We start from the raw sequence: 23,644 nt of genomic DNA, 5'->3' as shown, positions 1-23,644 counted from the left end.
AGTTTATGCCTTGTAGGATTTTCTTCTCCAAGGTCTGCTAGATTTTGCAACAACACCCCTCACGTGTTAGATAGCCATTGTACAATGTAGCGAATAATCTATATGATGTCATGGGCCAAATTGAACATTTTGATGATGTGGTGACCATGTTTTGAGAGATCCCAAGGCAATGGGCATGGATATTGAGGTGTAATGCACAAGCTCCAATGTGTAGCGCCCCAACCTATTATGATGAATCAAACTCCAAAAAGTTCCATTGTTGCATGAAGTGGGGATGAAGCGGGGACGTTTTTTGGAAGTGAAGCATCAAAAGCGAAGCGTTTATTATATACATATTATATTTTTTTGCATTTATTTAAAAAACATCCAAAATACCAAATTAGTTTTAGAAGATATGAAAGCATGCATATTTGTACATAAATCAAGATGGGTATGGCATCCATTGTACATCAATGATTGATTAGTTGAGCACCAACCATCTAGATGCATCAACGATCTAGAATCTAGATCCCTTTCCTCTTGTCCATCCTTTGTCTCTACTTTGATTCTCTAGGGATATTAGTCAACATTACCCAAATTTGATCAAATGATCTAATCCAAGCCTTGTAATATGGTAGAAAAAGCTTAGCATACCTGATCAATGATTTTGACTAGAGTGAAGGGTACATTTTTTCTTAAGGCCATGATAAAGGAGTTCAACAATCAACGCCACCAACAATCAGGTACTTATAGGGTTTGGTGCTTTTGATTAAATGCCAATCACATACCCTCATACATTATATAATCTAATGAAATGCCACAATCCCATTGATCCTGTTAAGTCTGTTGAATTTCAAATGGGATATGAAATTCTATTTTCTCCATACGAAGTTCGATGAGGTTGAAAAAACTCTCAAACATCCTGAGTCATTTCATGGTAATGTTAAAAATTTTCACTTTTACTTTAAGAATTTAACATTACCATTAGAGAGCATCTAGGAAGTGTCTATGGAGCATCAAGGGGCCACCTTGGAAATGTTTGGGAAGCATAGTTCCTCACATAACATTTCAAAAATTCCCCACCTACCCCCAAAAAAAGTCCCCTCGGAATCGTGGTTTGGACCTATGGAATTGTGTCAATATTGCGGTTTAGGCTTGCGGAATCGTAGTTCGGGCCTGCAGAACTGTGGTTCGGAATCGTCACGGTTCCACAAGTTTAGGAACCGTGAAAACGGGTGGAATCGCAGTTCTGCCCAAGGATTGCCGATGGATCCTTTCGGGATACAAATCCACCTCCTAAACTACGGGGATGGTTTCTACAACATTACCTAGATAATACCATTTAGCAAAGATAACATAAGATAATCTTACAAAATTACCAAAGTTTGCCATGGTGGTACAAATTTAAACATGTCCATAAAGTAGAACATAAGGTATTTTCTAAGTGTTTTGTTTAGGAATAGGTAAGAGTGATGTAATTTGTGAAAGGGGACTAGAGAAAACTTATGAAATAATTTTAAAGTCATGAATGATGTGCTATGTCTGTCTTTGGTCCAACTAGTTGTTTTCCCTAGGAGTCTTCAATTTATTTGTTGCGCAAAGCTTTGAGTGGGAGCCTTTTCTATTCTATTTTGCTATTTTAACAACTTTTCTTCCCCTTTTTTTATTAATTTTCTTTGATTTCTAGTCCTTTTTCCTTTTGATAGACATCCAACTTTCGGACTTTAGGGGATGTGCCTTTCCTGAAGTAGTATAACTTTCTTTTTCTTTGCTTTTTGCGTCTCAACTCTTTGTTTTGGCTTTACTTAGCTTAGGTTTGTTTGATTTTTTCATTTGAATTCTTCATTTAGACCTTTTCGGTGACATTTGATAGGCTACTCGTAAGTAGGTAATGTAACTTTTATATGTATGAGATGGAAATATGATGGAATTTTCGGAAAGTGTTAAGTGTGGAGATGATATGATTACGTTACCCACCTTGGTTCCTCGTAGTACCTAGGGGCTTAAGTTAAGACACACTTATCTTAGGACACCTCTATGGTTAGATGAGGTAAAAATGTAACATTTTTACTTAGTTATACTTATAAATGATAAAGGTTCATATTTAATGTCATAGCACCCTTACAAACAAGTCAGAATTATCAACAACATTTGAAAGCTAGGAAACAACAAATGGAACCATACCAACTGAAGGAAGTTATTATGGAGCAATATCTGCTAGTACACATTAAACGAAGTATATAAGGCATAGGAGCTGATATATCACTTTAGAAGAGCACATGTATGGTGGAATGTAGAAGAGAAGTAAGCCTGGATTTGAGAAATTGGAATAGGAACCTTGTACATGCAACAACATCACACTCAAAAAAGCGTGTCTCTAAGGTAGCTACCCTAAAGGGGCAACACCCACCACAAAATCCATCCCCCCATACTCGAACACTTTGGGGCAAGGTGTGAGTCATGACACTGCAACAATGATGCTTCTACAGTCTTTAGATGCTAAGTGCAAGACATTGAATTTAAACAAAGTTATCCCTTTTACCGATATCTAGAACGATCAAGGCCAGTAAATATTATAATGACAATTAGAGAAATGGAGGGCAGAGAGTATCTGTCATGCCTGTCAGGTGGCCTAAAGTCATCATGCTGTTTATTTGACCAAGTCAACCAGCCTGTCTGTCCTAGCACTTCTGCTTCCACTTGAGGCCTAGAAAGTGTAGAGCTTGCCTACAATGATCCAGGCACAACTATCCACATTAGATATCTACCAAAGTCTTGCTCCCTATCTCATACCCGTTGAGTGATATTAAAATCACCACCAACAAACTGTTCACTAATAATATAAGGAGGTCATGAGATTTAGATTTTTTGAGAGGCCATTGGGATGGTGCATGAACCGTGAATAGATAAGGGAGGAGCTTTCTGTGGTGGTGCTCTGGGTGTTGCCTCCAGTATCCTTGGAAAAGTCAGGATATGAAAATTAGGTGCTATTGGGGTACAATGGTTCTGGCAGGGTTCATCTTTGGCTTCTGGTCTGTTTATACTCCAAACTCAGTCTAGGAAATATTACAGCTTTGGAACTGGATGGCTAATATATTATCTCCTTCCTTTGTTTCTTTTTATGTTTTCTGTTTGTCCTCTTTGAATTTTTTTCTTCAAGCATTACTTTTAACTGAAATTTGGTACCTTTCCTTCAGATGATATCCTGTACCTTCAACTTTCTATATTCCTTCAATGCTTTGCAAGTTGCAGTCTGTTCCTCTTTTTATGTGTATGAGTCAAGCCTTTTAACTCAAAAGGAGGCTAGATTGGAATCTATTGCTATGGTCCATTCACTATCAATTTTCACTTCTTTGATATATGCTTCATTGTGCCACACATAATGAGTGTTGTTTCTATGCATTCCAGCAAAAATCTGAGTTCAGAGTCATAACAGTTTGCAAAGATGAAAGTGATACATATTTGAACAGCATTATGTTCTGAAAATGAAGTATTTTTTTCTGTTCTTGTTCTTCTGTCAATAAAAGAAATGCATATGAATTTTACATGTTTAAAATCTCATTACCAATGTCACGATGTAACACTTATTCTTTGTGATAAAATTTGCATTTCAGCTTGGAGGGGGCTACCTGTTTGGGCTGACTGTTGGCTTTATTGCGGATTCAATTGGATCTACTGCTGGTGCTACAGCTGCATTCCTTGTTGGTAAAACGGTTTGTACCATCTATATACCCTATCTATGTATTTTGCACTGATTCTTTTTGTGTTTTGGACTTGAATAAGTGGCTAAATTAGCTATTTTGCTACTGTCTACACACCTTTGAGAAGTACCTGATAATTGTTCTTGTTAACCCAACATGAAATGAATCCTAGAAGTACAATAATGTAGCAGTTTACATTCAATATGGTTTTAAATTTTAAAATGTCAATTTCATATAGAATGCCTAATATTTTTTTGGGGAGAAAGTTGTCTTAGCCCACAGAATCGAAATAAAGATATATCAGGCACCATTGATGAGGCTTAGTCAAGTGAACATGTATTATATTGTACGTGGGTGCCATCTGACCCCTAATTTATACATAGTTGGACTCTCTTTTTATCCATGGATGGGGCTGTCATCATTGATCTCCTATGGGTTTCCACCTAATTGTTTTGTTGGTTTTAAATGGGGCTCTACATTATGTTCTTGTCCTTAGTGGTGCATTTGTCTGATCCGAGAGATATTCACTTGGCTCCAATGTCATAGCTCCTTGAATATCTTTAGCTGAGTTGATTCATTCTCAAACAAAAACTTCAATCTGTATGGTCCAGACCATCCATAATTCAACTTTTCAATCTTGACCTTCCTGCTGTCTTACAATAAGACATGTCATCCTCCCTTAAAGGTATTTCCATTGAGTTTGTTGTCATGCTTTTGTTTCATTCTGTTCTTTGCTAAAATCCACTGGTAGACCATAATCTGTCCTTGTCAAAGTGCTTGATATCCTCTAGTTTTTCCCTAATGGATTTGTCTCACCACCTCTGTTCCATTGCAATCCTCAAGGATGGAACCGAGTATTCGAGACACATGATAGCCTCTCTTCCAAATGCGAATCTGTAGGTAGTGTGCCCTATGCCTCTCTTCCATGCTGTCTTATATGCCTGCAGCAGAACATGCAATCCGTCCCACTCGTGTTATTTCAAAATCTCATCATTTTTGCCAATTCGGTCCACATTCCTCCGCTGGGTCCACATAGTGTCAGCATTCCCCTACCTCTTGCCCACATCCTAGGTCAAACCTGAAATGATGCCTCAGAGGTTGATGCAGCTAAAAAGAAAAGTAAAAGCATAATTGGCCACACTCAACAGGAAATGTACCACAAAATGCAAAAGATGGCTGGGACAAACACATTTAGCATGTGGGCAAAAGCCAATACATGAGCTCTACCCTATCATCATGGCCATTACCTTGGTTCCTACAGGCCCTAGATGAGCCTCACTTATCATTTAGGAACCCATGGTTGTCCCAAGTTCCAACCCCTGGTGGGCAATGAACCACGCCACCTTAAAGGGGGTATCCACTGCTATATCTCACACATCATGTTTTTACACCTTGAGCCCCGAGCAGTCAAGTAAAGAAAAATCATAAAAGGCGAAAGGCATATAAAAAAGGATGGAAAAATCAAGGCCGAGGCACCTCATGTACCACTATTGCTCCCTCCTATATGTTATATACCCAAGTGTGGGCTTCCCTTTTATTAACGACCCTTGTACGCTTGCATGTGGCCCAGGGCTGCCCCTTTCATCCCATACTTCATTCATCTCTTTATCACATACCATCACCTTTGGTAGGGTGTACTTCAGACATACTATCCCCTTTAGAAGTAGAAACCACCTAATAGGATACTTGGTTAACTCCATTTAGAGCTTGGAGACATTAGCACATGCCAAAGCCCATTATGGAAGGGCAGGCCATTATGAAGTCCCCACTTATTGTCTGTGGTTTATAATCTCTTTTACTTGATTTCTTTGATGACTTGTACTGGAAGGGTAGGGGATGCATTGGATCTTATGCAGGATTGCATGTGGTCTCCATTTTGGGTTTGGTCTTCCTATACAGGGTCCTAACCCTCCAGAGGGCTAAATTGGCACATGTAGGGTGTGTGTTGAGAGCCATGGGCTTCCACAACGGTATACAATGCTCCATGGATCTCCAGAGATGTTCAGAGATTGCTCGAGATTCACCTATTGGACGAGGAAGATGCACCTGGTTAACCTTTGCCCAACCAACCCCACAGTTGTACCATGCACTTGGCAGGTGATCCAGGACTTGTATGTTGATGTGGCATCACTTATATCATCATATGAGCCCTTATAGATGGTCTACAGGCATCGTCGACTTACTTGGAGACCCATGAGGTCACTTGTGTGCCCTCACAACCATTGGGAGCACCGCATGCTTATTATGTAGAGAACAATGGGCCAACCCCTTGTCCATTTCTTTTTGAAGTCGAATTCATCATTTTGGCGCTTATAGACTTCATCGAGCCTCTTATAGAGCCCAACGACATCCATTGTTGATTATTCGACCTCTTGGGAGGCTTATTATGTTGTTTATGAGCTAGTTTGGTGGGCTTGTCACCAAATGATAGTTATTTGCACATTATTTTGTTGATGGGCTAATGTAGGCTAAAATAGGTAATTCGAACTCCTAATGAGTGTATAAATATGAGAGACATGAGTTCATTTTGTATCATCACTTGGATTGGATCATTCTCTCTCTTGAGAATTTCACATTTCTCTCTTGGAGGACAAATTGGAGCGTGGATGAATTTTGATGTTTGGATTGGACTTTCTTATCTTGGAGCTTTTTTATTGGCAAATGTATTTGTTATATACCTAGGGGGGATAATATGGGGTACCAAGGGAGGTACCCAAGGTAATAATGTAATAATGGGATGGGCCATAGTAATAAATAAGGTGGTTAACCCATATCATGTAAGGGACCACAAGTAGTTAATAATAATGTAATGGGCCCATGGTATTAGTTAATGGTATGAGGGAACCATGGTAATGACCCATGGTATTGTATGTATGAGGCCTATATAGAGGCTAGAGACTCCATGTAAAGGAATATAGTCAAGGATTATTGTATGAACATGCATATGGCTTGTGGAGTGTTCTCCTTCTTTAAGGAGTGAATGTATGGTGTTGCCTTATCTTAAGGGTTTGATCAATAAAGAACCATTTCATATTATTTCTGGGTTTATTTTCATTGTCTTATATTTTTATATCAGATCTATAATATTCTTGGGTTAGATCTATAACAAGTGGTATCAGAGCTATAACAAGTGGTATTAGAGCTATAACAATATTGATGGTTGGATATATTCTCTTACATGTAAGTACGATATTGATGCTATTTTCTTTTACTTTGGCACATACATTGATCATGGGATTTTTGCTATTTTAGGGCTACTTGTTGCATGCATTTACTGCTTCATTGTGGAATTATGTTTCTATATAACATATCTCTATGTATGGGCCATGTTTGTTAAACAAATTGTCCTAGGGATCGAAGTTATCATGATAAGCCATCTTCATTTGCAAGTGAAGTATAAACGCTTTAAGGTCACTCTCTTTTTTGCCCTAACGTTAGACAAAGTTGCCCTTAAAGCCTCCTTGAACTAGAAACAACATCCATTCTCATAATTCTTCTTGACTCCATATCCCCAAAGGAATTAGGCACTGCTCCACCATAAGGTGATTGTCTTTAAACATTTTTCTTCACCTTTTTCCCCTCTTTTCTAGGTCTAGCCACACTGGGCCACCTAGGTCATCACTTTCTCGACAAAGTAGCCATAGAAAAAGTTCTATCTCCTAGCCTCTACTGTACTAGTGTGTTCTCGAGGTCTCCTCCAAATTTGAAGGAATTTCGCTGTTGGAATTGTGAGATATCCCAAGCCCTTGCTTTGGGATCAAACTTTGCCTTGCGTTCCCTAGGCTAGTACCTCATAGGATCAATTTGACACCTTTAAGTGGAAATTCTTGTTTTGATCCTTTCCCCTTCATTGTTTAGGTTAAGATCATCATTGGTTGCTAAACTCCCTCCCCTTAACCTAGGCTGGGTCCACTTGGTCTCGTGTGGTCCCATACCTTTGAAAAGTTAATTCTTTAAGAAACATTGGGGAAACCAAGTCCAATAAGGATTTTAGGGATTGGGAAACTTCTTTACAAAGCATATGCCTTTAACCTAGCCCTTAAATCCTCACCTCCTTCTCCTAGAAAACTTTGTACCTTGCTTGAAGAACAAACAAGCTCCATTTTTAACCACCTTCTAGGAAAAGGATCATTAAGGTCACTTCACATCCATTTGTTGATTCATCCTTCATAAGTGACTTTCTATATACTGAGTCTCCTCCCATCGGTGAAAGTTTGTAAAGAGTCGGGAGTCTTAGCAGAGGTGACAATGGGTTAAGTCTTCATTGTTGTCCTTGATCTAGCAGTTGTCCCTTTAGGAGTCCCTTTTAGGCCCCCTGCTAGTTTGAGCGGTAACATTTTGGCGCCATTGCTGGGGACACGAAACGTGTGTTTTGTTCTCCATACGACATATTGACATATTATTATTGACGACTCCATTGGAAGAACGAAGCCCTGGTTCTTCATTCAACTTCAATGTTAATGCTTGTGCGGTGAAGCAAGCATCTATCCAATCATCTGCATTCACCCTGACGACTCCATATTCAATTATAATGTGTAAAAATCCTGAGAAATGGACCATGTCAAGCAACATGGTCTCCCTCCTTCTCCCTATTATGGCTTTAGTACTGAAGGAGTTCTAGAGCGCCATGAAATCAAGGCATGGATGAGAAGTGGGATGCTTAAATTCAAAGGAAGTCCTAACCAAGATCCCAATGTCCAACTTGACGAATTCTCTTGGGTTTTAACCCCGATAGGGATTGAAAATGAGGATGCAATTATGAGGCCAAGCTAAAGATTGGTATGATAGCCTCCCTCATGAGATTGCCACTGAATATGAATATTTTGAAGATATCTTTTTAGAAATATGGGGTGACACCCCTCATGAAGAATGGATAGTTCGTAGATACCCCTTTGAGGCAAAGCTACATGATGAAAGGAATAATCTTGAAAAGAGTCTTGGTAAAGGTGTGGAAGAGAACCCTCCTCCCGTTACATGTGATAAGACCTTGGAAATGGGGGCCGGTGATAGCTTTGGTAATCTAGGTGATGATCAGGAAGATGAGTCTTCGCCAAGTCCACATGATGAACCCGAATGACTTTGAGAACATGTGGGAAGTGAAGTTGAGGCTAACCTTACCTTTCTCAAGGACAATACTCTCGATGATTCTCCTTTTTAGAACCTTGAGGAAGGTGATCCCATTAGCCCCTTAGAGGATGGCATTGAAGATTACTTCCATATTGAAAAAGAGAAATGGGAAATTGTTGGTCCTCAATTTGACTGTGCTCCCGTTAATGACACTGACAAGGAGGATGAGGTTGAGAGCTGTCCTCCCTTTCTCCCAGGCATTATTTATGAGGAAATATCCATCAATACCTTTGGGAAGGAGAATTATCATTTTCCCTTGCATGAAAATGAGCTATTGGAGATGATTGATTCTCGTTTTTGGGAAGACCCTATCTTTGATACCAACAATGATAGGATTGATAAGGCCCTTTCTCATACCTACCTTCCTTATGATTTCGGGAGTATATTCAAATCACTTGAGACTCCTGAGTTGGATTTTCAGGAAAAGGGTCTCGTTGAGACTTCATCTTCCCCTTTGCCCTTTTCTTTTGTTTATCATCTTGAGTCTTCATCAAGTGATTCCCTCACCCATTGTCATATGATCTCAAGTGACCGTGAGCACTTTTCCCCTTCCCAGTATAGTGTCGAGGAAGAGCCCCTCATCGATTATACTTTACCTCCTTGGACACACCCTCGGGGTTTTGATCACTCCATGATCTCCCCTCTCCAATGTGGCCACCACCATGGGAAAGCTATTTATTGCACTTCTCCCTTCCCTCACCCTTCGTTCCCTCTCATCACGACCTTGTGGCATCTGCAAACCATAATATTATAAACAATGATTGTGATAGGGAGTTCTTGATAGTGATCTTTCATTCCTTCCCCTAGGGCTTTCTTTTACCTTGAATGGAGATTATATTTTCCCACCTCCCATCCTTCATCCTTCGTGTAATTGTATCTGCATCCGCTTTAGGATTGGCTGCATGAGAAATCATACTAGTTGGCATATGTATATTGATATGATGATATGTTGGTTGCATTGGCTTTATGATTATTCTTAGTATTAACACTACTACATTCATGGTAGGGTAGGATGCACTGCAAGTTGATTTTGCATTAGAACTAACATCATATGATATTTCTCATGGTAGATTAATTGCATTTGAATTAAAAAATTTGCATATTTAATTGTTTTGTTCATTTTATGGCATAACGCTAAGCATGGGTGATCATAAGACACCGTGAAAAACATGTTGCCCTGTGCTTTTCATCTATTATATGTGCAGGCAACAGGTCTGCGGTGACCAAGAGATTGCTGGTGTTTTCATGACCTCACGTTCGAACAACTTCTTCCACTCTCCGAGAGATCATGTCCTAGTTGGAGCCAGATGTTACCCACCATTTTGTGGGTGATATCCCTAGTTGAATTTTTTTCTCCATGATGGTCCTCAGTCAGCAGCCAGCAGCGCATTGCAGCCACCAACTAGCTCGTTGTGCCACTTCTCTGCCACCTGATCTAGTCGTGTGGTCCCTCACCCATATGCCATGATCGTATGTTTGAAGGTGGGCCTCCTGAACCCAAAGCTATACCTTGTCATTTGGTAATTGAGTATTGTAGTTTGCTTATCATGGACACTTCTGGGCATGGATTAATGGGGGCATTTGGTGGAAAGAATGGGCTAGGTCTGTGCTCTTGTCTCCTAGCCCCCCTTTTGTATGTTAACCTTGGATTCTAGTCTTGTGGGATCTATTTTACTGACCCTTCGACTTTAGGGATGGTGTTACATGGGAAACCCTGATTTTGGTTGCATGGTCCTGCTCCCTCATCCCTATATATTACTCCCCTTCTACTCATTATAACCCCTTTCATCATTTCTCCCATCTGGGTCCACATTCCTCTACTGGGTCCACATAGGGTCAGCTGTCCCCTCCCCCTTGCCCACACCCTAAGTCAGGTTGGAATGATGCCGCGGAGGTTGATGCAGCTGAAAAGAAAAGTAAAAGCATAATTGGCCACACACAACAGGAAATTTACCACAAAATGCAAAGGATGGCTGGGACAAACACATTTAGCATGTGGGCAAAAGCCAACACATGAGCTCTACCCCATGATCATGGCCATCACCCTAGTTCCTATAGGCCCTAGATGAGCCTCCCTTATCATTTAGGAGCCCATGATTGTCCCAACCATTGGTGGACAATAAAGGGACCTTAAAGGGGGTATCCACTGCTATATCTCACACATCATGCTCTTATCCCTTGAGCCCCGAGCAATCAAGAAAAATAAAATAATAAAAGGCAAAAGGAATATAAAGAAGGGTGGAAAAATCAAAGCCGGGGCACCTCATGTAACACGATTGTTCCCTCCTATACATTATATACCCAAGTGTGGGATTCCCTTTTATTAGCTACCCTTGAACCCCAACATGTGGCCTAGGGCTGCCGCTTTCATCCCCTACTCCATTCATCTCTTTATCACATACCGTCACCTTTGGAAGGGTGTACTTAGAACATACTATCCCCTTTAGAAGTAGAAACCACCTAATAGGATACTTGGTTAACTCCATTTAGAGCTTGGAGACATTAGCACATGCCAAAGCCCATTATGGAAGGGCATGCCATTATGAAGTCCCCACCTGTTGTCTGTGGTTTGTAAGCTCTTTTACTGAATTTCCTTGATGAATTGTTGTACTGGAAGGTTAGGGGATGCATTATATCTTATGCAAAATTGCATGTGGTCTCCATCTTGGGTTTGGTCTCCCTATATGGCGTCCTAATCTTCTAGAGGGCTACATTGGCACATGTATGGTGTGTGTTGAGAGCCATGGGCCTCCACAACGGTATACAACTCTCCATGAATCCCCAAAGATGTTCAGAGATTGCTCGTGATTCACCTATTGGAGGAGGAAGATGCATGTGGTTCACCTTTGCCCAACCAACCCCCACAATTGTACTATGCACTTGAAAGATGACTCAGGACTTGTATGCTGGTGTGGCATCACTTACACCATCATCTGAGCCCTTATAGATGGTCTACAAGCATCTTCGACTTACTTGGAGACCCATGAGGTCACTTGTGTGCCCTCACCGCCATTGGGAGCACCACAACCTTGTTATGTAGAGAACAAGGGGCCAACCCCTTGTTCATTTCTTTTGGAAGTCCAATTCATCATTGTAGCACTTATGGAGTCTGGACTTCATTAGGCCTCTTAGAGAGCCCAATGAAATGCATTATTCGACCTATTGGGAGGCTTATTATGTTGTTTATGAGCTAGTTTGGTGGGCTTGTCACCAAATGATAGTTATTTGCACATTATTTTAGTTGATGGGCTAATGTAGGCTCAAATTAGGTAATTCGAACTTCTAATGAGTGTATAAATAGGAGAGAAATGAATTCATTTTGTATCATCACTTGGATTGGATCATTCTCTCTCTTGAGAATTTCACATTTCTTTCTTGGACGACAAATTGGAGCATGGATGAATTTTGATGTTTGGGTTGGACTTTCTTATCTTGGAGCTTCTTTATTGGCAAATGTATTGATAGTTGGATATATTCTCTTACATGTAAGTACGATATTGATGCTATTTTCTTTTACTTTGTCACATACATTGATCGTGGGATTTTCGCTATTTAAGATCTAGTAGCTGCATGCATTTACTGCTTCATTGTGGAATTATGTTTTTATATAGCATATCTCTATGTATGGGCCATGTTTGTTGAACGAATTGTTCTAGAGATCGAACTTATCTTGATAAGCCATCTTCATTTGCAAGCGAAGTATAAATGCTTTAAGGTCACTTTCTTTTTGCCCTAACGTTGGACGAAGTGTTGATTTGGGGTAGCATCGGATGTGCTCTAGCCACGAAATTTGGTGGAGAGGTTGGGGCACATGAGATCTCCAATACCCAGAAAGGGTTTGGGCAGATTCTAAACAGATCAAGAGATATTAAAATAATTAATATTTTTAATGGAGTCCCTAAGTTTAAACTTAGGGAAAATAAAATATTAATGAGTATTAATATGAATTTGTGTTAGAGTGGTCCAAAAGACGTGTATCAAGCTAGCTCTAATCTTAGCCGTTGATTACGGACTTAATCTCGACCGTTGAATTGTCAACAGGAAAAGTATAAGAGGAGGCTTGAGGGTCACTTGGAGATTACACCAGACGATCAATCATTCTATTCTCTAGAACGGGGTTTGCTAATAGAGATAGAATCAGTGATCGAGAGAGCAACTGAGGGGCATTGAGTACAGAGGAACAAAGAGGGTAGAGATTGTGCCGGCAGAGCAACACAGCAGCCAAGGAGGGTGACACAGAGCCAGCAAAGGCTCACGCAGGGCCACGTAGAGGCAACCAAGTTCTGCACAGAGCACCAGAGGGGCCAATGTAGTTGATGCAAAGGCTCCCAGAGCTGACGTAGGGCCTCCTGGGGCTAACAAAGGCCAAGAAAGGCTGACGCAGGGCCTCCTGGGGCTAACAGAGGCCAAGAAAGGCTGACGCAGGGCCAAAGCGAGACAGAGAGGGGTTGACATAGTCCAGATTGGGCAGACGCTGGGGTTGCAAGAGTAGTTTTGTGTTGAGGAGCTGCCAGAAGGGTTTTCTGGGGTTTCAGCCGAGAGATTTCTCTCAAACTGTGAGGCATAGCTGCTAAGGAAATTCTCTATTGGGTAAGCCAGTTACGACACCTAGATTGTACTCTGATATTACTTAATAAGAAAACCCTCAAATAGCTGCACCGGTTTTCCCGCATTGGGTTTTTCCGGGGACATTGGTCCAAAAATAATGGTGTCATGTGGTGTGTTTGTTCTTGTTTCTTTTAGTTGCTGATGTGTAATATGTTGAGCATGCACTGGTGTTTATTTTTAGTATTTACTTTGTAAATAACTTGTTAAAGAAAAATTAACAAGTAGGTAGAAATAAATAAGAAAAAGTGCATGAAGGGTTTCTAAACTAAGTAAACTTAGAAACTTCAACATGGTATCGGAGCGTGATTGCAGATCACAGGAGGACTAAGAGACATCAGCCGAGCAGAGCAATAACAACTGAAAATAGTTGTCTCGAGGTGACAAAAGCTGTTTCTAGCAGCGTAGAAGCCAAGAAAGTGTGACGCAGAGCTAGCCAGAGCCACGCAAAAGAAGCCGGGAACTATGCAGAGCCTCAGAGAGGCCAGTGTTGCTGATGTAGAGGGCTAGAGGGCTGACACAGGGCATCCCAGGGTTGACGTAGGGCATCCCATGGCTGAGGCAGTTCACAGAGAGGCAGTTGCTGGGGAGTAGAAGGTTGCAGGAATATTGTAGAGTAGAGTTGGTGAGGTACTGTAGCTAGATCAGTACCTGACAAAGCAAGGCTAGAGGAGTTGTGACCGAGGGTTTCTAGCCGAGGAACCTGGATCAGCAGTGCAGTTGCACAAGACTATCAGAGTAGGGGGCATCTCGACAAGCGGTAGAAGGATTTCCAGAAGGGAAATCAGGACTCAGAGGGAGTCCAGAAGAGTACTTCTAGACGGGAAGTAGAGACTTAGAGGAGTCGAGACGGATGCAGTTGGAGCGACAGAGAGAGCTATAGTGCAGGAGTCCCAAGACAACGTAGAGCTAGTAGGCTGCAACAGTGCGAGAGTCACAAGAGTGTTGCACTAGTGCAGGAAGGCACAATGAGGTGTGCAATGGTGCGAGATGCAGGGAGTTGTTGCAGCAACGCAGAGGTCAGAGAGAGGGAGCACTTGCCAGCGGTAGAGGGAGCTTCAGCATCAGTGGGTGTTTCTAGCCCAACATGGAGGTTAGTTTGGAGATCAATTACTTACTTCTCAGTAATTGAGTTGCAGTGCAATAGTGGGTAGCACGATGTAGCATGATGAGAGGAGGTGCAGTGCTGCGAGAAAGGACCAGTAGCAGCACGGATGCAGAGGGAGCTGTCGTACAAATGTAGCAGTGGTAGTGGCAGAACCATGGGCAGCAGTACAGGAGGCAGCAGTGTAGAGGATGTTGGGTAGGAAGGCCTAGCATCAACACAGGTATCGATGTCGGATGATCAGAGTAATACTTAGTGAGGAGTATTGCTAGAGCACAATCCTCGCTAAGAGGGAGTTTTGATTTGGGGTAGCATCGGATGTGCTCTAGCCACGAAATTTGCTGGAGAGGTTGGGGCACATGAGATCTCCAATACCCAGAAAGGGTTTGGGCAGATTCTAAACAGATCCAGAGATATTAAAATAATTAATATTTTTAATGGAGTCCCTAAGTTTAAACTTAGGGAAAATAAAATATTAATGAGTATTAATATGAATATGTGTTAGAGTGGTCCAAAAGACATGGATCAAACCAGATCTAATCTGAGCCGTTGATTAGTGTTAAATTATGGTATGTTCTATGCTTAGAGCAGTTTACTTATTTTTCTTCTTATTAGCCACAAATTAGCAATCACATATACATTAAGTAAAGTGCAGATAGAACATTAAATGATCAACAGAAAACAAGCCAAGACAAGAGACACAAGATGTGGCGGCTAGCCAGGGACAAACCCCAATGCGGGGAAACCCTTTGATCAAATCTTCTTTTATCTTCAATAGTTCAGCAGAGAGAAATAGTACAAAATTTGAATTCTGTAATTTTATATCAGCAGTAGCAAACCCTAGATCAGCAAAGTCAAACTTGGTCAAACTAGTTGAAATTGACCTCTAAAATACTTGGTCAATTTCCGGTCAACTTGTCCTCGAACAGCTTGAAGAAACAACCCTTGAACAACCCCAAAAGTTCAATCAATTTGCAGATTTCTGAAGTCAACTTGTAGCCCTAAACTAGGGCAGTCAACACCGGTCAAACCAGAGGTCAGATCACCTCGATTTTCGTGCCAAAAATTGTGGCATGCCTAGGAGAGGCAACCACACCCAATCTGCACTTCTGGAAGGTCAACGCTGGTCAAAGAGATGACTTGCTGCCCTAGCGTCCTTCTTTCTGCGTCTTCCTTGCCCTAGGACGTCTTCCTTTCGACCACACGTGTGAGAGAGAGAGAGGCTCCTTTTATGTGTAGGAGAGAGAGAGAGAAGATGAGTGAATTGAATTGTCCAAATGAGGAGAATGCTCCTTGTATTTATATGCAAACGTTGAGGTTGAATAGACATGACTGTTGGGCTTTTGAGCCTACATAAGTTTGCTGGCCGACCTTGATAATTTGTCCATAATCAAAATAAATTCATATCTCCATAAATACTTATTGGAATTGGATGATCTTTAGATCAATCCTACACCTCTCGATGAGAGGAATATAGGAAAAATATCAGAAGCCATAAATAAGGTGATCCATATGGAGTTTGGCCCTAGTTGCCAATTTTAACACTCTCTCAACTAGGGAGAACTTTATATGCAATCCATCAGACCATCGCTGCTATCCATCCATCAAATGCACTGTCCTGTACAACTTGACTTTGCTCTGCTCTGCTCTGTTTTGTTCTGCTCTGCTCTACTTGAACTATGAAGAAGAAGAAGTGATCGAGGATGTATCATACCATCCTCCACTGACTCGAAGTTAGTATTAGAGTGTGAACCACTCTCACTGATCCCAGATCAGTATCATTGATCCCAGATCAATGGAGGTCATCCTAGCGTAGGGAGTACGGTAGATACAACGATGCGTCCATCGATAGTACTCCTATGGTCCCTATCCTCATTTCCTTGCTCTTTGATCAGATGAGAGGTACTTCCCATGAGTCCCAGACTCCATGGGTAGGATGCCTCGACAGGAGAACTAATCATCCTGTCCACAGGAGAACGAATCATCCTGTCCAATGGATGCTACAGAGAACTAATCATCCTGGCCTATAGGAGAATTAATCATCTTGCTCCACAGTCGCCACGGAGAACAAATCATCTTGGCCCACAGGAGAACTAATCATCCTATTCCACAGTCGCCATGGGGTGTCACAGGGGAAGGTTGAACCTTTACCCTGTACATAGTGCACCACCAGGGGATGGTGAGTTGCCTTGTGGTCACATGTCACTCCAAGAAGTACCCCGCGCCCCCTTGGAGCTCCCAAAGCTCAATACATCATACTCGACCCTCATAAGAGGGTCTCTGAACGACCCCAAGTTTTTCTCGGAAAGTCAGGAATTTGACCTTTCCTAGGGGCTTTGTCAAAATGTCGGCGATCTGTTCATCTGTACCGATATGTTGGAGCCTTATTGCTCCTCGCTGCACCATATCTCGAATATAGTGGTCCCTGATATCGATATGCTTGGAGCGATCATGAAATATGGGATTCTCTGATAAACGGATCCCGCTCTGGTTGTCAAACAAAATCACGGTGGTATCTAATGTAAATCCAAAGAGCTCACTGAAGAGCTTTCGCAACCAGACTGCCTCACAGGTGGCCATGCCTGCAGCACTGTACTCTGCCTCGGCGGTGCTCAAAGCCATCGACTTTTGCTTCCTGCTCATCCAGGATATCGAGGGAGATCCCAAAGAGAAAAAACACTCGGAAGTGCTCTTTCGGTCCACCACACTGCCTACGCAATCAACATCAGTATACCCAAGTAGTCTCACATCTTCGGCAGTGTATCTCAACCCATGAGTGATTGTGCCACAAAGATATCTCAACAGATTCTTGGCACCAATCCAATGTGACTGGTGAGGCTCATCCATATGTTGACTCAATGTGTTGACTGCAAAGCATATATCCGGACGGGAGATCACCAAGAATATTAATTCTCCGACGAGTTGACGATACTCGGTAGCATTTCGTAAAATAGGTCTGGCAGCACTACCGCTTAACTTCTTGAAGTCAAGCTCCATCGGGGTAGTTATGGGCTTGCAGTCCACCATGCCAAATCTCTCCAATATCTCTACCACATATTTTCCTTGAGATAGGAAAATCTCCCCTGGTTTCTGCCAGACTTCCAGTCCTAGGAAATAGTGCATAAGTCCTAGATCTTTCATCTCGAACTCAGAAGCCAACTCCCTCTTACATTCGTGAATGAGAGGGTCTGCACCTGTTAGAAAGAGGTCGTCAACATATAGCACCAGTATGAGAGGCTTGTCATCTATAACCTTAAAGTAAAGGTTAGGGTCGGCTTCACTCCTAGTGAATCCCAACTTCATCAAGTAGCTATCGATCCTCTCATACCATGCTCAGGGTGCTTGCTTTAGCCCATAGAGGGCCTTCTTCAATCTGCACACATGAGATTCTCGATCATAAATCTCAAATCCTTCGGGTTGCTCCGCATAGACCTCCTCTTTGATCGAACCATGTAAGAATGCATTCTTGACATGCATCTGATGTAGGTTCCATCCTTGCGAAGCAGCAAGGTCTATGATCGAGCGGATGGTGGTATATCAGGCACCAGGTGCAAATATCTCGTCATAGTCTATACCTTCCTTCTGGGAGAAGCCACAAGTGATAAAGCGAGCCTTATACTTTTCCGCACTTCCATCAACTGCATGCTTTATCTTGTAAAGCCATTTTGAAGTGACAACTGCTTTGTCCTGGGGTCTGGGGACCACATCCCAAACATCGTTTTTCATAATGGACTCATATTCCTCGGTCATAGCATCCTTCCATACTTGATGCTTGACAACATCTGTGAATGACGAAGGCTCATTTTGGATGATCGTGTTCATGATGGTCAGGTATCCCTAATATCTGTTCGGCTTCTTACTTTCACAGAAGGTTCCTCGGGGTGTAATGTGTCCTTCAGCATCATCAAGTGTCCCCCTAAGCCATGAAGGCCTCTTCCTAGAAGAGGAAGGCTCTTGTGTAGGAGGATCAATAGGATCCATAGGTTCTTCCACATCGGGCATCGTCTCATCTTCTTTTTCCTTTGGTTCCCCGGTGTCAGCTTCTTTAGATCCCCTTAAAGTAGGAAGATTGTCTACCTTGCTAAGAGCCATACCTTCGTCAAAGGTGACATCATGACTAATCTCGACTTCCCTTTGACCAACGACATAGATTCTATAGCCCTTAGTGTTTTCGCTATAGCCCACGAAGATTCCTTTCTTTCCAGATGCACCCAATTTATTCCTTTTCTCTTTAGGCACATGAAAGTATACAGGGCTTCCAAAAAATCTAAAATGAGATACGCCAGGTTTCTTACCGGTGAACATTTCTTCAAGAGTCTTGGAACCCAATGCTTGATGAGGGCATCGGTTTTGTACATATACGGCGGTATTTGCAGCTTCAGCCCATAGAAACTTTGGAAGTCTTTGATCATGGAGCATAGCACGGACAGCTTCCACAGTTGTACGATTCTTCCTTTCCGGCATACCATTCTGTTCAGGAGTGTATGGTGTAGTAGTCTCCCTCTTAATGCCAACCTCTTTGCAAAAGTCATGAAACTCATTGGATTCATATTCAGTCCCATTATTAGTCCATAAGATCTTGATCTTCTTTTCGGTTTGATTCTCGGTCAAGGCTTTGAAGTGCTGAAACTAGGAGAACACTTCATCCTTCTTTTTCAAGAAGTATATCCAAGTCTTGCGAGAATAATCATTTGTAAAAGTGAGGTAATATAAATATCCTCCCAAGGAGTTCACAGGCATCATAACAGATATGTGTAAGTGAACCAACTGCAATATATCGAAGGTCTTGCTTTGGCTTGAGGGGAATGGTCCCCTTTTGAGCTTCCCTTCGGCACATCTTGGACATACACCTTGCTCTAATCTGAACTTAGGTGTCCTGGTCACCATTTTTCTTACATCTGGTAGAGCTTTATAATGAAGGTGAGCAAACCTTCGATGCCATAGTTCAGACTGAAGAGATGTGTCACAAGACATGACACCCAGCGGACTTCCACAGACTTGATATAATGAATGAACTCGAAACCCAAGAGTAAAAGCATCTTTAAAGTTCTTTTTCCATACACGTACCTTGCCATTGCTGAAGGCCACCTTGTAGCCTTTGTCTTCCATTGCCGAAATGGACACCAGGTTCTTTTTGAGATCAAGTACATATAATACATCTTGTAAGTGGATGGTATTACCCTGATTCAATTGAAGAGTGAGATTTCCTACGCCTTTCACGGGATATTTTGAATTATCTCGAAGAACAATTTCTAGGTTGGTTTCCTTCTCTATCAAATTATAGAGAGCTTCTTTGTAACCAGTGAAGTGCCTTGAGGCACCACTATCAATAAGCCAATTTCCCAGCGAGTCCGAGGGAGCAGTAGTAGATAGAGCTGCTGGTAGATAATATTCATCTTGTTTATTGTTAACAGTGTTAGATTCATATCTGGAATTTCTTGCCTTCTTGACTGGTTGTCCTCTTCCTTGATTTCCGACACTTCTTTTACCTCTGCATTTGACCTGCCATTCCTTTGATTGCCTTGAGAGGGATTTTGATCATCGTCCCTATGTGAGTCCCTTTTATCAGGGCACTCCCTTGCATAATAACCTGTTTTATTGCAATTCTAACATCGTCCTTTTCTTCCACCCTTTGGTCCAGCCTTTCCTTTGAATTTAGCCCCAGAATTGTTTCTTCTTTTAGTATGAGAAGAAAAGGCAGAGGGATGACCTTTAAGTATGGGCATTTCTTGATCTTCCATCCTCGTTTCTTCTTGAATGCATCTGGCCATTAATTCCTCAAATCCAGGAATTACGTTATTGTTGAGAAGAGTAATCCTGAATATATACCATTCAGATGGCAGTCCTCTAAGAGTTGTGAGTGACATTTCCCTGTCAGGAATTACTTCCCCAATAGATGGGAGATTGTTCTTGATCTTGGTGATCCTTAAGAAATATGCTTGCATACTCTCATCTTTGCCCTTCTTAATTTCCTTCAGCTTATTTCTAAAAAACAAGACTTGATTTGCATCATTAACTTTAAATAAACTCACCAGTCTATCGTAGATTTCCTTGGAGGTGTTCAGCTCGGAAACATAGGCCACCAAGTGCTTGTCGATAGAGTCCCGAATGATCTTCCTTGCTTTGACTTCTCCCTTGGTCCATTTGCTCCTAGCAACAACGGATGCATTTGACGGAGGCTCAACAATCCCGCCTCTCACATGGTCCAACACTTCTTGCTCTTCTAATGTTAGATCGAGAGACATCTTCCATCCATGATAGTCAGACTTCTCATGGAGTTTGTCTTCAACAGGGAAGTGCGTTGAGGACCCCAAGATTTTTTTTTAAGATAGCCTTGCCAACCTTCTCTTCGGTGATTGCTCTTGCTCTTGCTCTTGCTTGGGCTTTGTCTTCACCTCAGCTCTAATACCATGTTAAATTATGGTATGTTCTATGCTTAGAGAAGTTTACCTATTTTTTTTTATTAGCCATAGATTAGGAATCACATATACATTAAGTAATGTGCAGATAGAACATTAAATGATCAACAGAAAACAAGCCAAGACAAGAGGCACAAGATGTGGCGGCTAGCCAGGGACAAACCCCAATGCGGGGAAACCCTTTGATCAAATCTTCTTTTATCTTCAATAGTTCAACAAAGAGAAATAGTACAAAATCTGAATTCTGTAATTTTATATCAGCAGCAGCAAACCCTAGATCAACAAAGTCAAACTTGGTCAAACTAGCTGAAATTAACCTCTAAAATACTTGGTCAATTTCCAGTGAACTTGTCCTCGAACAGCCTGAAGAAACAACCCTTGAACAACCCCAATAGTTCAGTCAATTTGCAGATTTTTGAAGTCAACTTGCAACCCTAAACTAGGGCAGTCAACACCGGTCAAACCAGAGTTCAGATCACCTCGATTTAGAGGCAACCACACCCAATCCACACTTCTGGAAGGTCAATGCTGGTCAAAGAGATGACCTGCTGCCATAGCGTCCTTCTTTCTGCGTCTTCCTTGCCCTAGGACCTCTTACTTTCAGCCACACGTGTGAGAGAGAGAGAGGCTCCTTTTATGCGTAGGAGAGAGAGAGAAGATGAGTGAATTGAATTGTCCAAATGAGGAAAATGCTCCTTGTATTTATATGTAAATGTTGAGGTTGAATAGACATGACTGTTGGGCTTCTGAGCCTACATAGGAGTCCCTTGTAGGCCATGCTGCTAGTTTGAGTGGTAACAAGCACATAGCGAACATGTTTTTTTTTCATAGATCTTTGATGGAAAAAAGACAATGACAACATTTATGGCGATTCCTGAAACTTCCTAAGTAGAATGTGAAGAAACTAGCCACATACCAGAATTCTTCTCAGAAAATACCCAATTATAAAAAAGAGAATATTCTAAAATGGAGTTAGGGAAGTGGAGTTATTCTTGCTTTAAAATTAGCCTTTTTTTAGTTTTTTGTTTTTTTGGTCCCAATAATGGCCATGATTTTTGTAGATTGGATATCTTTTGATATAGTGCATAGATTTTAGTCAAACTTGTGCTATTTTGTAATATTCTAGGGCAATTTTCCACTATGGTTTCTGCAACTTTCTTCTTCAGATAATACTGTTATTATGTCCTTTCATTGGAATGGTGCAATAATGTGATAATAAAACAGGGAAAGAGTTCAAATAATTTAAAAGTGCAATAATCCCATATATAATATAATTCATGCCATAAACTGTTATGGACTGTGGACCCAATGCAACAATGGGATGTCATTTCAATAATAAACCATACTAAGTTGAGAATACCAAATTAATTAGAAAGAAATACATTCAATGCACGAACCCAAAAAATTAAATTGCACTTGAATATTGTCACTTAAATATTCGGGCTTTGCTCAGAAGTTGTATCACAAAATATTTTAGACCCCTTCAAAATGCAGACTCATCACTAGAATGGACTCCAACTCTTGACGCGTCACTTATGAGACTTCGACTTGGCACGATCTGAGAGCGGATAGTATCGACAACTCATTAGTTCGCTGTAATTTTCAAATACAAACCATGTGTCTGTTGCTTGTAGCTTCCATTAGGAGGGTCGAACACCAAGGAATACTTTGTGGCCTGTGTAATAAACTTTGCTTTCAGTGCGTCTAAACTGGAACTTACACGACTAATTTGCACATTGAGTAGGAATCCTCCACGCTTTAGGTCTCAACTGGAGCCACCTACTTCAAGCACCTTCATTCCAGAATCCTGGTCACTCCAAGAAATTCACGATAGACAAACGAAATTGTTCCCAAACAAGGGTTTGATCTTGTAAGATCTTAGAAAGATCGAATTTATTCTTGTAGAGAGATCTTCTTGAGAACTCCTCAATTCAATATCGCTTCTAGATTTCTCCCACAGATCATTGCCAAGGTAGAAGGGGGAAATCTTGCCGTTCCTTAGACTGATTCCTATGTCAAAGAAGTTTGCTGTCACAGAGAGTATGAACTTTGGTTCTTCCTTTAGGAGAATTTAACATAACTTCGCTATCATTATGGATTCTAAAGTATCTTTGTTGTCTTCCCAATTGGTCACTTGTACCCAATGAAATGCCTTAACCAACAAATATTCGCTAGCCTTTGATAGAAATTCTATGCCCAAAGACCAATACCCAACCAAATCTGTTGCCCAGCCAGAGAACCCTTGTGCCCAACAAAGAAACAACTAGAGGATGTGAACTAGGGTGGAATCTTTCACCACTGAAATTGACAAGAGAGAGAAGGGGTCTAAAACCATCAGAGCTAATGTTCAAGAACAAATGAATTGATCCACACTTGATGCTCCAAAATGAATTCAATCCTCTTCTATTTATAGATTTTATTGAGGGGTTTCATCTTCTTAAACGATTGAGTAAATCTTACTTACAACCCAAATCCTGGGTTTTTTTTCCCACCTGCCCCAAAACTTGCCCAGTAATCGGTATTTTGGGGGTTTTCTCGTATTTGGTGGACTATAGCCTACGGGGATGGATAGGCTAATGAGTCCCATTCGTCCTCAATTCGTAGAGGACATTACATATTTAATACAAAGAAGCTTTGTGGTTTTATACATGGAATTGTAATAGCAAATCTAAGACTATAGTAGAAGTTAAGATCATTTTACATTTTCA

The 23,644-nt window shown here is 41.3% G+C and overlaps 1 protein-coding gene across 3 annotated transcripts in view; it reads left to right on the top strand.

The window, feature by feature from the left end:
- The window catches only part of LOC149179381 (uncharacterized), a 316,696-nt gene that overhangs the window by 146,407 nt on the left and 146,645 nt on the right, over nt 1–23,644 (top strand). For all 3 annotated transcript variants that reach the window (XM_089420631.1, XM_089420632.1, XM_089420630.1), the window contains exon 4: nt 3,594–3,692. In XM_089420631.1, the coding sequence (XP_089276757.1) occupies nt 3,594–3,692 (99 nt within the window). The remainder of the gene's footprint in view (nt 1–3,593; nt 3,693–23,644) is intronic.

This window comes from Pinus tabuliformis, chromosome 4_1 (genome assembly GCF_031772625.1).
Source record: "Pinus tabuliformis cultivar Carrire ecotype Pingquan chromosome 4_1, CPIR1, whole genome shotgun sequence".
Lineage (NCBI taxonomy): Eukaryota > Viridiplantae > Streptophyta > Pinopsida > Pinales > Pinaceae > Pinus > Pinus tabuliformis.
This window is presented reverse-complemented; position numbering and strand designations above follow the sequence as displayed.